General features: G+C 43.8%; 1 protein-coding gene across 1 annotated transcript; it reads left to right on the top strand.

The window, feature by feature from the left end:
• Positions 1-4,095: 4,095 nt before the first annotated feature.
• LOC143783337 (uncharacterized) lies at positions 4,096-8,896 on the top strand. The gene is made up of 3 exons (XM_077271740.1): positions 4,096-4,243; positions 7,954-8,459; positions 8,586-8,896. Exons 1-3 carry the CDS (start codon positions 4,096-4,098, stop codon positions 8,817-8,819), a joined length of 888 nt encoding a protein of 295 aa, XP_077127855.1. The 3' UTR covers positions 8,820-8,896.
• The last annotated feature ends 7,151 nt before the right edge of the window (positions 8,897-16,047 follow it).

Here is a 16,047-nt window from a genome sequence, read left to right as displayed (position 1 = left end):
AACAGTGAACACCTGCAGAAAGACCCGCATGCCAAAGTCACAGATTGGAAAGCAGAGCTGTCAATCAAAGCACCAAAAGCCCTGCAAGCCCATCACAGTATTGGACAACCAAGCTGTCAGTCAAGACACAGACAGCTCTGCAAAACAGTTTCCATAGAACAGCATAGCAATCATTCACTAAGCGGAGGATTTAAGACAACACCGCTATACAGTGACCCCATAACACTGCTACACAGTGACCGGATAACACCTCTATACAGTGACCAGATAACACCTCTATACAGTGTCTGGATAACACCTCTCTACAGTGACCAGATAACATCGCTATACAGTGTCGTTATAACACTGCTATACAGTGACTGGATAACACCTCTATACAGTGTCCGGATAACACCTTGTGGTATAGCGACCCCTGTGGCAGATAGGGGGCGCTGTGTGTGTGCTCCTTGAGGTATGCATTGAGGCATGTATATGGTGTGCAAGGACCTGTGGTGATGTCACGCTCACCTGACTAGCCATGTGACAGGTACCTGGGTGTGGTTACACCTATGTAAAGGAGGTGTGTGGAGCACATGGTGGAATGTGAGTGTTAGTGGGTAAGTGTCCGTCAGGGTGGACACACTTCCATGTATCCTGGCAGGGCACTGCAAAGTGGCCTGTGTGCTGGACGGTCCCAGGTGGGGACAGACGTCCTGGAAGCACACAGTGACCATTCCAGGCTGCAGAGCCTGCGTGCTGGACATAGCACGGACGGTTGGTGTTGGAGGCTCCGGCGAGTGGAGTCGTCCTGGCAGCACCTGGAGACCGTAGACCTGGGAGGTCTGTGTTGAGGACCTGGGACTGACCTGAAGTCTGTGAGTGAGAAACGTCTGACGGATACCTCTGTGGAGAAGAGGGATCCAGGAAACCTGTGTGGCACCAACAGGTAACGGGAAGGAACCGTGTGACACTGACCGGGGTCAGAGTGAGAGACGTTGTGTATGGGCACCTCGGAGGCCAAGGGGTGTCCAGGAACCCGTAAAGGTTGCCAACGGGTAACGGTCTGAAAACCGTGTATAATGCTGACCGGGGTCAGAGACGAACTGTGGTAAAGATGAATATATGCAGACTGTGTTCAAACTGTTACCAAGTTCCTGTGGATGTGGTTTACATTGTGTGAAATAAACCAAAAAGACTGTTTTTGATAGAAAACTGTGCCCGAGTGCTGTGATTCTGCTGCCAAGCGAGTGTTCCCCAAGACACGTAGTAGGCACTATGCTACAACCTCTATACAGTGACGGGATAACACCTCTAAACAGAGTTCGGATAACACTGCTATACAGTGACCAGATAACACCACTATACAGTGTCGTTATAACACTGCTATAAAGCGACTGGATAACACCTCTATATAGTATCTGGATAACACCGCTATGCAGTGATCGGATAACAATGCTATACAGTGTCCGGATAACACCTCTATACAGTGATCAGATTACACTGCTATACAGTGACCGGATAACACCGCTAAACAGTGACCAGATAACACCTCTATACAGTGACCAGATAACACCGCTATACAGTGTTGTTATAACACTGCTATACAGTGACCGGATAACACCTCTATATAGTATCTGGATAACACCACTATACAGTGATTGGATAACACCTCTATACAGTGTCCGTGTCAGGACTCTGAACATTTTTTACCTTTTGTGCATTACTGCCCTTTTCCAAGATGGCGTCTTTGGTCTCATGTGCACTGTGTCTTCCTGCTATAAAGCTCCACCCCAGCCTTCAGTCTGTGCTAGAGTATTCTGCCTTGCATCCAGCTCCTGACCTCTGATTACTCCCTGGCTATATACCTGCTCCTGTGAACCTGTGTGGTGATCCTGCTACTCTGCTCTGAGTTCCTGCTACATACACAAGTTTCCAGTAATCCTCCTTCATCTGCTGCTCGTGTTTACTTCATCTGCATTTGCTGGACATGTAAGCTGTTGCTGCTTTGCAATAACCTGAGACTATTAACCAGGCCTCCCTGGTTGAGCTAAGATATGATTTGAACTGCCTAATAAGCATATCTATCTGTGCCTGGACTAAGACAAGGATTTATTTGTGTCAAGTATCCTCAAGAATAATTGTGCTTCGTAGACTTTCTGCTTGATTGCATTCTCCTCTGAAGTTTCCTATAGACTGCTGAGCTGCGTTTATTATTTGCACCAAGGGTTGTGGACTTGAGTTTCTCTCTGCACCTGTTTGAATCACCGTGTGATAATATAGACTTTACCACTTATAAAACTGTCCTGTAGTTGTCTTGTTCCACGCAAAGAGTCTCCTGAGTTATCCCCTATAATTATTACAGGATACTCTAGCCTAAAAAAAAAAAAGGAGACTGCTGGAACAATGACTGCAGAAAGAAAATTAGAGCAGGTGTTTTCCATAATTAGATCACTGCAGAAAGATTTGGAAGGTCTGCAAAAGAAGTTTGGAAGCTTTGAACACAATCAACAAGTGTTTGGACAAACTTTGCAGGACTTGAGCAACCGCATGGCAGCACAGGAAAACAAACTTGCTGGCATAGAGTCCCAGTATGGACGGGCTTTTCAGGACATAAGCACGCAAATAGCTGCACAAGTGACTTTACCCTCTGGGCAACCGCCACCAGCTAGCCCACCTAAGTTGCCCCCATTCAGATTTAATGGTGATCGCAACAAATTTCGTGGCTTTGTGAATCAATGTATGCTATATTTTGATGTGCATGCTGACCGTTTTCCTACTGATAGATCCAAAGCATTGTGTGTAATAATGCTACTGACCGCATGAGCGCTCGCCTGGGCGAATCCGATGATTGAGTCTCGTGACTTGGATGATTTCTTGGTTGCTATGGCATTAATGTTTGATGACCCTAATCGCCGTGCACCCGCTGAATCTGCTTTGTTGTCTTTATGCCAGGCTAAACGTTCTTTTATTGAGTATGCTACTGAATTCAGGAGATTAGCGGTAGATACCAATCGGGTCAGTTATGCACAATTGCCTATTTTTAAAAGGGTAAACATACTGACCAACTATGCACTTATTAAACTGCGTGTTGAATCAAAGAGTGTTGTTTCTTTTTTTTATAAAAAGTTATAACTTTATTGACACAGACAATACACACATTTAATTAAAATAATGCCTCTAAGCCGTAGAAAAATTGTAATAACAGGTAAGCCTAGAGAAAGTTTACAATAATAGCAGGTAAGCACTAAATAACATTACAAAAAAGCTTGATTTGTTAGTATTAATGATAGAGCATGCTGAGATAATATCTCAATTCAATTAAAGCATACTAAGAAAATATATCAATTAGATTAGAGCATGCTGAGAAAATATCTCAATTCAGGTAAGCATTAGATAAGGTAAGCACTAAATAACATTACAAAATAGCTTGACTTGTTCGTATTGATGATAGAGCATGCTAAGATAATATCTCAATTCAATTAAAGCATGCTGAGGAGATATCTCAATTAAATTAGAGCATGCTGAGAAAATATCTCAATTAAGGTAAGCACTAAATAAGATAAGCACTAAATAACATAATATCTCAATTCAATTAAAGCATGCTGAGAAAATATCTCAATTAAATTAGAGCATGCTGAGAAAATCTCTTAATTAAGGTAAGCACTGAATAAGATAAACACTAAATAACATTACAAAACAGCTTAATTTGTTAGTATTGATGATAGAGCATGCTGAGATAATATCTCAATTCAATTAAAGCATGCTAAGAAAATATCTCAATTAAGATTCCCTGTCTGGAAACATTGCACCATTTTTGTAAAAAGCATGCTAAGAAAATATCTCAAACATTTTTAAAGCGATTGTGTTTTGTTATTAGTTGTCAAAAGAGCATGCTGAGAAAATTCTCAATTGTGCTGAGGGCAACTTTGCTGATACCATGGACATAATTTATAAAGAGTGCAGAAAGCTGCATATCAAAACACAGTATATTAATGCAAAGAGTGTTAAGTGCTCAGTCAAAAGATCAATACCTTAATTTCATAATATGCGCTACATAAATTTTAATGTGCAGACCCCATAAATCAAAACATAAATAAAGCTATTATACTGGCTCAAATGACCTATCAAAAACTGGACAATAAGATCTCCACAAGAATTTATGCCGACTCAATTACCCTATCAAAAATGAGCAATAAAGCCGCAGCTATATTTAATGCTACTCACAGCCATGCAAGGATTATATCCATTTCATTGCCCAGTCAGAGTAAATACTATGACCGCACCTATATTTAGTGCAGATAGAAACCATGGATTCCAAGAGCCCTATATACCAGCTTTAACCAGATCAATGCGCTCCAAGAGCTACTGCTAACCTGGATCCACTTATATCAAAATACATCAACTGTAAAAACTGAAAATGTACGTATTACCTAAATAGGTGGTGCTCCCTGCTTACAGCCACACATGGCACGCTAGTCCTGGCCGAGGGATTAAAATTTATGTAGCGCATATTATGAAATTAAGGTATTGATCTTTTGACTGAGCGCTTAACACTCTTTGCATTAATATACTGTGTTTTGATATGCAGCTTTCTGCACTCTTTATAAATTATGTCCATGGTATCAGCAAAGTTGCCCTCAGCACAATTGAGAATTTTCTCAGCATGCTCTTTTGACAACCAATAACAAAACACAATCGCTTTAAAAATGTTTGAGATATTTTCTTAGCATGCTTTTTACAAAAATGGTGCAATGTTTCCAGACAGGGAATCTTAATTGAGATATTTTCTTAGCATGCTTTAATTGAATTGAGATATTATCTCAGCATGCTCTATCATCAATACTAACAAATTAAGCTGTTTTGTAATGTTATTTAGTGCTTACCTGCTATTATTGTAAACTTTCTCTACGCTTACCTGTTATTACAATTTTTCTACGGCTTAGAGGCATTATTTTAATTAAATGTGTGTATTGTCTGTGTCAAAGTTATAACTTTTTATAAAAAAAAAGAAACAACACTCTTTGATTCAACACGCAGTTTAATAAGTGCATAGTTGGTCAGTATGTTTATAGTTTGTATAGAGGGTTACCCATCCAGAGTGTGAGGTAATGGGTTTGGGTCATATGTTTACATATTTTTAAAAGGGGTCTGTCTAGTATTGTAAAAGATGAACTAGCCCGCTCTGAGTCACCACAAGAGCTAGAGACATTTATACAGCATTGTGTGCGCATAGACATTCACCTTACTGAGCGTAGGCAGGAGAAATTTGCTGCATATAACCATATTTCTAACTTTTCCCTTCCTTCCAAAGAGCCTGCAGGTAAAACCTCTCGGGAGGTAGAGGAGGTGCCCATGCAAATTGATTCCATTCAGAGGCATGAGATCAATGAGCGCTGGCAGCATCGCCTTCGTGAAAGTCTATGTTTCTACTGCGGCCAGTCTGGCCACTTCTTGATCAATTGTCCTAAGTGTCCTAGACGGCCTAACAAGGTGCTAGCAGCAGTAGGGGAGTATGACAACTGTGATGATGAATCTGACATCTCTGAATGTAGCCGGCCTTTAAACGCTGTATTCCATTCACTTTCTATGACTTCACCCCCCAAGGAGCTGAAGGAAAAGAATTCTCACTGTTCTCTCCCTATTAAGATCCTGTGTTCAGGACAGTGGATTTCCAGTTCAGCTATGATTGACTCTGGTGCAGGTGGCAATTTCATGGATATCGCATTTTCCAAGGAACATGGTATTATAATTCAGCAAAGAGCCTCTCCAATTACCATGGAAACAGTGGATGGGTCACCTTTAATCTCTGGGCCTGTGGATCAGGAGACCGTACCCCTTGAAATTTTGTTGGAGCCTAATCATCAGGAGCAACTTTCTTTCTTGCTAATTTCTTCTCATTTTCCTGTGATTTTAGGCATTCCTTGGTTGCGTTCTCAGAACGTAATTATCAACTGGGAGACCAAGGAGATTATCTTCCCAACAAGGAGCAACTCAGCGTTAACAGAAGCTGTCCCTGAGTCCACGGCTACGGAACCACATGTACAGGTATTTACTTTACCTTCAGCATATAAAGAGTTCTCTGACATCTGTGACAAGAAGAATGCAGATCAGCTTCCTCACACACACACAGGCATTATGACTGTCCCATCGAGCTGCTTCCCGGGGCAGCCATTCCTTTTGATAACGTATACCCTTTGGCGGCACCTGAGCTTCAAGCCTTAAAAGAGTATATTGATGAAAATCTGGCCAAAGGCTTCATACGTCCTTCTTCCTCACCAGCAGGGGCACCTATCTTTTTTGTAAAGAAGAAGGATGGGACCCTGAGACCCTGTGTTGACTATCGAGAACTCAATAAGGTAACCGTACGAAACCGTTACTCTTTGCCTCTGATTCCCGAATTACTGGAAAGAGTCCGCCATGCTAAGGTGTTCTCTAAACTGGATCTTTGTGGGGCTTATAATTTGGTGCGTATTCGTCCAGGGGATGACTGGAAGACAGCATTCAGATGCCGGTATGGACACTTTGAATCTATTGTTATGCCCTTCGGGCTTTGTAACGCCCCTGCAACATTTCAACACCTTGCTAATGACATTTTCAGAGATTTGTTGGACCAGTTTGTAGTGATCTATTTAGACAATATACTAATCTTTTCTGACTCTCTACAGGAACATGAAGAACATGTCAAAACTGTTTTAAGACGTCTGAAAGAGAACCATCTGTATATTAAGTCGGAGAAATGCGAGTTCCATCGTTCTGAGATACAGTTCTTAGGTTATATCATCTCTCCCCAGGGGCTGAACATGGAATCTGGTAAGATTCAGGCTATCCTTGACTGGCCGGTACCCAAGAACGTTAAGGAGGGCCGTTTTATTGGTTTTGCAAATTTCTACAGACGCTTCATTCGAAATTTTTCTGATATTGTCCGTCCCATTACTTCCTTGACAAAGAAGGAAAAGCCCTTTAAGTGGTCATCACAGGCTCAAGAAGCTTTTGATCGGCTTAAGATCTGTTTCACATCAGCACCACTGTTGATACACCCAGATCCAACACTTCCTTTCATTGTGGAGGTGGACGCTGCTTTGGGGGCTATTCTCTCCCAAAGAACTGGAGAGAAGGGTCTGCTACATCCTTGTGCTTTCTTTTCCCGTAGACTGACCTCAGCAGAGAAGAATTATGACGTGGGAGACAAGGAATTGCTAGCTATTATTGCGGCTTTCAAAGAATGGAGGCATCATCTGTAAGGAGCTGCACAACAGATCATAGTGCTAACTGACCATCGCAATCTAGAGTTCCTTAGATCCGCTAGATGTCTTTCTCCTCGTCAGGCTCGTTGGAACTTATTTTTAAATCAATTTAACTTTGTTATCTCGTACCGTCCAGGTTCTCGTAATGGGAAGGCTGATGCTTTATTCCGAATCCATGCTGTGGATTCCGTACCTGGAGCCCCGTCCAAGACCATTCTATCTGATGCCAATTTCATCGGAGTTATCCACGATCAGGACTTGTGGAAGGAGTGCAGGGAGGCCTATGAAGGTGATGTATTTCTGGCCAACCCACCTGTGGATATTAATCTTGTCTTTAAGGGTGGCATGTGGTTCAGAGATCGACGTATCTACGTCCCGGAGGTCGTCTGTCTGCAGATCCTCAAGTTGGTACATGACTCCAAGTTGGCTGGTCACAGGGGGGTACAGAAGACACAGGAGTTCCTGAGCCGATTCTTCTGGTGACCAACTTGCCTGAAGGATACCAAGGGCTATGTTCTCTCTTGCGAGGTATGTGCTCGTTACAAGACTCCTCATGTGGCACCTACGGGTCTTCTACAACCATTACCTGTTCCGTCCCTCCCTTGGGGGTCTATATCAATGGACTTTATTGTGGAGCTGCCTACATCGGGAGGCATGAATACAATCATGGTGGTAGTTGATTGCCTGACTAAAGCTGCTCATTTTGTTCCGTGCACCGGCCTCCCCTCAGCCAAAGATACAGTGAACTTGGTTATACAGAATGTCTTTCGGTTGCATGGGGTTACGGATGAGATCATCTCTGACCGTGGAGTACAGTTCACTTCAAGATTCTGGAAGGGGTTTTGCTCTGCACTCAATATTAACGTCTGTCTCTCTTCCGCTTACCATCCCCAGACAAATGGTCAGACTGAGCGTACCAACCAGACGCTGGAACAATATCTCAGATGCTATGTCAGCCATCTCCAGGATGATGGGTTGGAGTTGCTGCCATTAGCTGAATTTTCATATAACAATTCTCAGAGCGCCTCCACTAAATTTACACCTTTCTTTGCCAATCTGGGTTATCATCCGTGTATCTTACCTAGGTCTCTAATTAATTCTCCGGTTCCGGCAGTGGAGGAAAGGCTTACTGCGATGAGACAGAATCTGGAGGTTCTGAAGGAATCCCTGACCACAGCTAAAGAACGTTATAAGAGATCGGCTGATAGATTCTGTAAACCTGCACCCATGTTCAAGGTAGGAGATTCCGTGTGGTTATCAACTAAGAATCTGAAGTTAAACGTTCCTTCACAAAATCTTGGACAGAAACACCCAGTTTTTCATGTATCTTTACTAAAGCCCGTATCTCCTAATACCTTCCAGGGACGTGTTGGGCCACCTCCGCAGCCTGTGGTGATTGATGGGCAAGAACAATTTGTGGTGGAGGAAATCGTTGATTCCAGGATTCGCAGGAATCGGCTCCAATATCTGATAAGATGGCAGGGATATCCCCCTGAGGAAGACTCTTGGGAACCTGTGGAAAACATCAATGCCCAACAGAAGATTTCTTATTTTCATCAGAGATTCCCTGAGAAACCCGGTCCAGGATCATCCTGAGGCCGCTTCTAAGGAGGGAGTAATGTCAGGACTCTGAACATTTGTATTACCTTTTGTGCATTACTGCCCTTTTCCAAGATGGCATCTTTGTTCTCATGTGCACTGTGTCTTCCTGCTATAAAACTCCACCCTAGCCTTCAGTCTGTGCTAGAGTATTCTGCCTTGCATCCAGCTCCTGACTCTGGTGACTCCCTGGCTATATTCCTGCTCCTGTGAACCTGTGGGGTTATCCTGCTACTCTGCTCTGAGTTCCTGCTGCATACACCAGTTTCCAGTAATCCTCCTTCATCTGCTGCTCGTGTTTACTTCCATCTGCATTTGCTGGACATGTAAGCTGTTGCTGCTCTGCAAAAACCTGAGACTATTACCCAGGCCTCCCTGGTTGTGCTAAGATATTATTTGAACTGCCTTATAAGCATATCTATCTGTGTTTGGACTAAAACAAGGACTTATTCATGTCAAGTATCCTCAAGAATAATTGTGCTTCATAGACTTTCTGCGTGATTGCATTTTCCTCTGAAGTTTCCTATAGACTGCTAAGCTGTGTTTAATATTTACACCAATTGTTGTGGACTTGAGTTTCTCTCTGCACCTGTTTGAATCACCGTGTGATAATATAGACTTTACCACTTATAAAACTGTGTCCTGTAGTTGTCTTGTTTCACGCAAAGAGTCTCCTGAGTTATCCCCTATAATTATTACAGGTCTACTGTCTGATTGGGATGTCCCATCATGGATATGAGTATTGCTTAGCGATGACCCCTTCAGAGAACAGATGGCGGAGGTGGCAGCCCGGGCCATCTGATGGGTCTGCATTTATGTATATGGATGCCCGAAGAGGATACATTCAGATCAAGGAGTCTGTTGTAAGATATTCTGAGGCTACGTTTTCCTTCCCTATTCGTAAAGCTAGCGCTGCCCTAGCTTTCCCTGTACTCTGGATTACTTCTGATGGTGAAGTTGCTGGGGCCACATCCCTTGCTGATCTCCTAAATCAGCCCTTATCTGTCCCCTCCCCACCCAAGGAAATGGGGAGTTGTGGTGCATAATTATTCACAAACCAGACTAACAAGGGAAGACATACATGGATAAATGAAAACACCAATCATACAAATATGCACTCACAAACAACATAGGAGAATACCAAGAAGTAAAGGAAGGAAAACCAAATAGGAGAGGATGAGGATATGCACATAGACAAATCATCAGTCTTCTGAACAACACTCCAAACACCTCTACCAACAACCGACACCTCCAACAACAGAATCAGGCAGTATGAAGCTGACACTGGCAATGCCTGTTTCAAGAGATGAGTATATATGTATATCTCATCAGGGAGTGGCCAACACAGAACAGCTGAGAGCATCACAGTAGGAATGCTCTAGAAGCATTCAACTGAACTGTTTAACCCCTGCACTGCTGGCAGAAACCTGCACTGTTTAATATGATGGTGTGTTGTGAATTATGCTCTTGGGCTCCCTCCGGTGGTTGTAAGTGGTAGCGCTGCTGTCTCTGAATCACAGCATTTATCAGGTGTGTTCACTTTTTGCAATTTGGACTAGGCTATTTAGTCTTGCTTCACCCTTTAGTCAGTGCCAGTTGTCCATTGTTCCTGGAGGATTCACATCCCTGCCTGGTCTCTTCTGCTTTGCAGTTCTTTTCAACAAAGATAAGTTCTGGCCTTGATTTTGCTGTCCACATGCTGTGGTCTTATTGTTCAATTCTTTTCTATGTTTTGTCTTGTCCAGCTTGGTCTGTATAAGGATTTTTTTAGCCAAGCTGGTATCTCTGGAGATGCAGATATACCCTCCATATCTTTAGTTAGCTGTGGAGATTCTGTATTTTCTGTGGTGGATATTTTCTAGTGTTTTAATACTGACCGCATAGTACTCTGTCCTATCCTTTCTATTTAGCTAGAAGTGGCCTCCTTTGCTAAATTCTCATTTCAGTCTGTGTATGTTTTTTCCCTCTCCTCTCACAGTCAATATTTGTGGGGGCTGCCTATCCTTTGGGAATTTTCTCTGAGGCAAGATAGTTTTCCCTTTTCTATCTCTAGGGGTAATTAGTCCTCCGGCTGTGTCGAGATGTCTAGGGAGCGCTAGGTACATTCCTGTTGTGAACTCTGTTTCCGGGCTCCCTCCTGTGGTCATGAGTGGTACTGTGTGAGTTCTCTCTTTGGGCTCCTCCTGGTGGCTCTTTTTGTTATTTTGCAGGTTTCTGGCAGGATCAGCTGTCTTGTCATCTGCTAGTTAGGTTTCCTATTTAATCCACCTGGTCCTTCATTCCTTGCCTGTTGCCGTTGTATTCAGTGCTATTCTGATTGCTCCTGTCTACATCCGTTATCAGTCTCTCCAAGAGAAGCTAAGTTTTGTTTGCTTATTTTTGCTCATCTGTGTTCAAGATGTTTCCTAGTATATTATGTATTTTTTTCCAGCTTGCTAATATGTGATTTCCCTGCTTGCTGGTGCTCTGGGGTGCTGAGTTGCTCCCTCCACATCGTTAGTTGGTGTGGGGGTTCTCGCATTCTCTGCGTGGATATTTTTGCATAGGGTTTTTTACTGACCGCACAGATCCCTTGCTATTTTCTGCTATCTAGCGTTAGCGGGCCTCATTTGCTTAACCTGTTTCATCTCTGCGTTTGTCTTTTCCTCTTAACTCACCGTTATTATTTGTGGGGGGTGTTGTGAATTAAACTTTTTGGCTCCCTCTTGTGGTCACTAGCGACATGACACTTTGATTTTCTTTCCCCAGCTTGGTACCCACCTGGTTCGTTAGTCCAGGGGTGTTGCTATTTAAACTCCCTGGATTCTCAGTCTGGTGCCTGGCATCGTTGTAATCAGTTCCTTTCTGATTGCTCCTGTCTGCTGGTCCTGGTTCTTTGCAAAATAAGCTAAGTCCTGCTTCCTTATTTTTTGGTTATTTGCATTGCTCTTATTTTTGTCCAGCTTGTACTAAATGTGATTCCTGATATTGCTGGAAGCTCTAGGGGGCTGATTTTCCCCCCCTGTGCCGTTAGACGGTTCGGGGGTTCTTGAATATTCAGCGTGGAAATTTTGATAGTGTTTTTGCTGACCGTATAAGTCATCTTCCTATATTCTGCTATTAGACAGTGGGCCTCTCTTTGCTAAAACCTAGTTCATTCTTACGTTTGTCTTTTCTTCTTACCTCACCGTTATTATTTGTTGGGGGCTTGTATCCAACTTTTGGGGTCTTTTCTCTGGAGGCAAGAAAGGTCTATTGTTTCCCTTCTAGGGTTAGTTAGTTCTCCGGCTGGCGCGAGACGTCTAGAACCAACGTAGGTACGTTCCCCGGCTACTGCTATTTGTTGTGCTAGGATCAGGTATACGGTTAGCCTAGTTACCACTGCCCTATGAGCTGGTTTTTTGTGTGTGCAGACTTGGTAATAACCTCTGAGACCCTCTGCCATTGGGGTCATAACAGTATGCCAGGCCAAAAGTAATACTTAATGCATTGCAGAAGTGGGATTATAAGAAAGGAAATTCTGAGTTTTTTTTTTTCTTTTCTCTTTCTTCCTCCCCTTTACCTCTGAGTGGCTTGAGCTTGCTGCAGACATGAATGTCCAGACTTTGATTACTAGTGTGGATCAGCTTGCTGCTCGTGTGCAGGGCATTCAAGATTTTGTTACTTGTAGTCCTATGTCAGAACCTAAAATACCTATTCCTGAACTGTTCTCTGGAGACCGATTTAAGTTTAGGAATTTCAGGAATAATTGTAAATTGTTTCTATCTCTGAGACCTCGTTCGTCTGGAGACTCAGCTCAGCAAGTAAAAATTGTTATCTCTCTCTTGCGGGGCGACCCTCAGGATTGGGCCTTCTCGTTAGCGCCAGGAGATCCGGCATTGGCAAATATTGATGCGTTTTTTCTGGCGCTCGGGTTGCTTTACGAGGAGCCCAATCTTGAAATTCAGGCAGAAAAAGCTTTGCTGGCTATCTCTCAGGGCCAGGATGAAGCTGAAGTGTATTGCCAAAAATTTCGGAAATGGTCCGTGCTTACTCAGTGGAATGAGTGTGCTCTGGCCGCAAATTTCAGAAATGGCCTTTCTGAAGCCATTAAGAATGTGATGGTGGGTTTCTCCATTCCTACAAGTCTGAATGATTCCATGGCGCTGGCTATTCAAATTGACCGGCGTTTGCGGGAGCGCAAAGCCGCTAATCCTCTTGTGGTGTTGTCTGAACAAACACCTGATTTAATGCAATGTGGTAGAATTCAGACTAGAAATGAACGGAAAAATCATAGACGTCTGAATGGGTTGTGTTTTTACTGTGGTGATTCTACACATGTTATATCAGCATGCTCTAAACGCCTAACAAGGGTTGTTAGTCCTGTCGCCATTGGTAATTTGCAACCTAAATTTATTTTGTCTGTGACTTTAATTTGCTCATTGTCTTCCTACCCTGTTATGGCGTTTGTGGATTCAGGTGCTGCCCTGAGTCTTATGGATTTTTCATTTGCCAAACGCTGTGGTTTTGTTCTTGAGCCGTTGGTAAATCCTATCCCTCTTAGAGGTATTGATGCTACGCCATTGGCGGAAAATAAGCCGCAGTTTTGGACACAGGTAACCATGTGCATGACTCCTGAACATCGGGAGGTGATTCGTTTTCTTGTTCTGCATAAAATGCATGATTTGGTCGTTTTGGGGGCTGCCATGGTTACAGACCCATAATCCAGTTTTGGATTGGAAGGCAATGTCTGTGTCAAGTTGGGGCTGTCAGGGAATTCATGGCGATTCCCCGCCGGTGTCTATTGCTTCCTCTACTCCTTCGGAAGTTCCTGAGTATTTGTCTGATTATCAGGATGTATTCAGCGAGTCCAGGTCCAGTGCTCTTCTGTTATGACCCCAATGGCGAGGGTCTCAGAGGAACGTGGAAGTCTGCAGAATACAAAAATCCAGCTCATAGGGCAGTGGTAGCTGGGTTGACCATATATCTACTCCTAACGCCAACACTAGAAGTAGCCGGGGATCATTCCTACGTTGATTCTAGATGACACGCTCCAGCCGGAGAATCTAGCTACCCCTAGTAGAGGAAAACAAAAGACCTTTCTTGCCTCCAGAGAAGGGGACCCCAAAGCTGGATAGAAGCCCCCCACAAATAATAACGGTGAGGTAAGAGGAAATGACAAACACAGAAATGAACCAGGTTTAGCACAGAGAGGCCCGCTTACTGATAGCAGAATAAAGAAAGGTAACTTATATGGTCAACAAAAACCCTATCAAAATCCACACTGGAAATTCAAGAACCCCCGAACCGTCTAACGGTCCGGGGGGAGAACACCAGCCCCCTAGAGCTTCCAGCAAAGGTCAGGATATATATTTGGAACAAGCTGGACAAAAATACAAAACCAAAACAAAATAGCAAAAAGCAAAAAGCGGACTTAGCTGATATAACTGGAACCAGGATCAGTAGACAAGAGCACAGCAGACTAGCTCTGATAACTACGTTGCCAGGCATTGAACTGAAGGTCCAGGGAGCTTAAATAGCAACACCCTTAACTAACGACCCAGGTGCGGATAAAAGGAATGACAGAAAAACCAGAGTCAAAAAACTAGTAACCACTAGAGGGAGCAAAAAGTAAATTCACAACACTCTTCCTCCTCATAGGGACTGTGACTGCGCTATAGATTTGATTCCGGGTAGTAAATTTCCTAAGGGAAGATTATTTAATCTGTCTGTACCTGAGCATACCGCAATGCGTTCGTATATCAAGGAGTCTCTGGAGAAGGGGCATATTCGTCCATCCTCTTCCCCTCTTGGTGCGGGATTCTATAGGTCATCTTCCTATATTCTGCTATTAGTCAGTGGGCCTCTCTTTGCTAAAACCTAGTTCATTCTTACGTTTGTCTTTTCTTCTTACCTCACCGTTATTATTTGTTGGGGGCTTGTATCCAACTTTTGGGGTCTTTTCTCTGGAGGCAAGAAAGGTCTATTGTTTCCCTTCTAGGGTTAGTTAGTTCTCCGGCTGGCGCGAGACGTCTAGAACCAACGTAGGTACGTTCCCCGGCTACTACTATTTGTTGTGCTAGGATCAGGTATACGGTTAGCCTAGTTACCACTGCCCTATGAGCTGGTTTTTTGTGTGTGCAGACTTGGTAATAACCTCTGAGACCCTCTGCCATTGGGGTCATAACAGGGGGGCATCTATATCTCTGGGGGATTTCTCTGAGGCAAGTGAGGTCTTTACTTTCTCTTCAGGGGTAGTCAGTTTCTCAGGCCGTGAAGAGACGTCTAGGATTTCAGGAAACGTTCCAAGGCTGCCTATAGTGTGTGCGGTTAGGATCAGGTTTGCGGTTAGTCCAGTTACCACATCCCCAGAGCTCGTCCTATTATTTTCTACTTAGCTGGTTAGATTTGTGATCCTAAGCCACTAGGATCATAACACATTCCACGGCTACTTCTAGTTGCGGTGTTAGGTTCAGGGTCTGCGGTCAGTACAGGTACCACCTTCTCCAGAGTACGTCCCATGCTGCTCTTAGGCCACCAGATCATAACAATAGTGTAGTGGTTCTAATCAGTGCAGAAGTACAAATGATGAAGCCTCTGCAAGAGCCACGTGATAGAAATTGCTAGCAAAGAAGAGGAGTGGCTCCCTGCGCTTACAGGACAGCGTGAGATGCCACTACCACTCCCAGCAGAATTAGAATATGGGGTGGAAGACAATCTTCTCAGTGGAGTGTCCAAAGCCCTGGAAGTTCTGGAATCACTCCTGCAGGAAGAGCAGTGGAGAACTGAAAGTGCTAATGTTGTCGTCCCTCCTATCTAATACGCGCAGGACATGTTCATGTGGGAACAAATGATGCAAAATGAATGTTCTCAACTTCTGCCAGAGATAGGTTCACGCCAAGGCTCCCCTTGCTCGCAGACTGGCAAACTTAAAGGGAGGAGAAATGCAAAAGGGTGTGCCGCTAAAGGATGCCATTCCTCTGCGTGATATGGCATTTGTGTCCATTGACTGCCACCTGCTGCCCCATCAGAACCCTACGGAATTAACATGAAGAGGAAGAGTTTTGGGGAGGAAGAGTCTACACCGGGCACCAGTCATGTGGCCTCGATGACGCAGTTCCCTGGTATAAGAGGCCAGAGTTGCATGTTGGGGACTAATTTGGCGCCAACTGGTGAGACGACTAGGGCGTGTGTGGAAGAGATCCCGAAATAAGCCAAGAGGCCTGAACCAATGTGTTAATGGTGTGCCCGTGAGCAAAATCCAAAC

The sequence above is a fragment of the Ranitomeya variabilis genome, chromosome 6, assembly GCF_051348905.1.
Source record: "Ranitomeya variabilis isolate aRanVar5 chromosome 6, aRanVar5.hap1, whole genome shotgun sequence".
NCBI lineage: Eukaryota > Metazoa > Chordata > Amphibia > Anura > Dendrobatidae > Ranitomeya > Ranitomeya variabilis.
The sequence above is the reverse complement of the archived record's forward strand: the minus strand, read 5'-3'. Positions and strand labels throughout refer to the sequence as shown.

What these genes read in the sequence shown, in the direction of transcription:
- LOC143783337 (XM_077271740.1), top strand. Translation starts at nt 4,096, where the DNA reads ATGACCTATCAAAAACTGGACAATAAGATCTCCACAAGAATTTATGCC. An exon ending in CATTTCATTGCCCAGTCAGA is followed by an intron (nt 4,244 to 7,953) that starts GTAAATACTATG and finishes GCCTCCCCTCAG; the next exon opens with CCAAAGATACAGTGAACTTG. An exon ending in AACCTGCACCCATGTTCAAG is followed by an intron (nt 8,460 to 8,585) that starts GTAGGAGATTCC and finishes AATACCTTCCAG; the next exon opens with GGACGTGTTGGGCCACCTCC.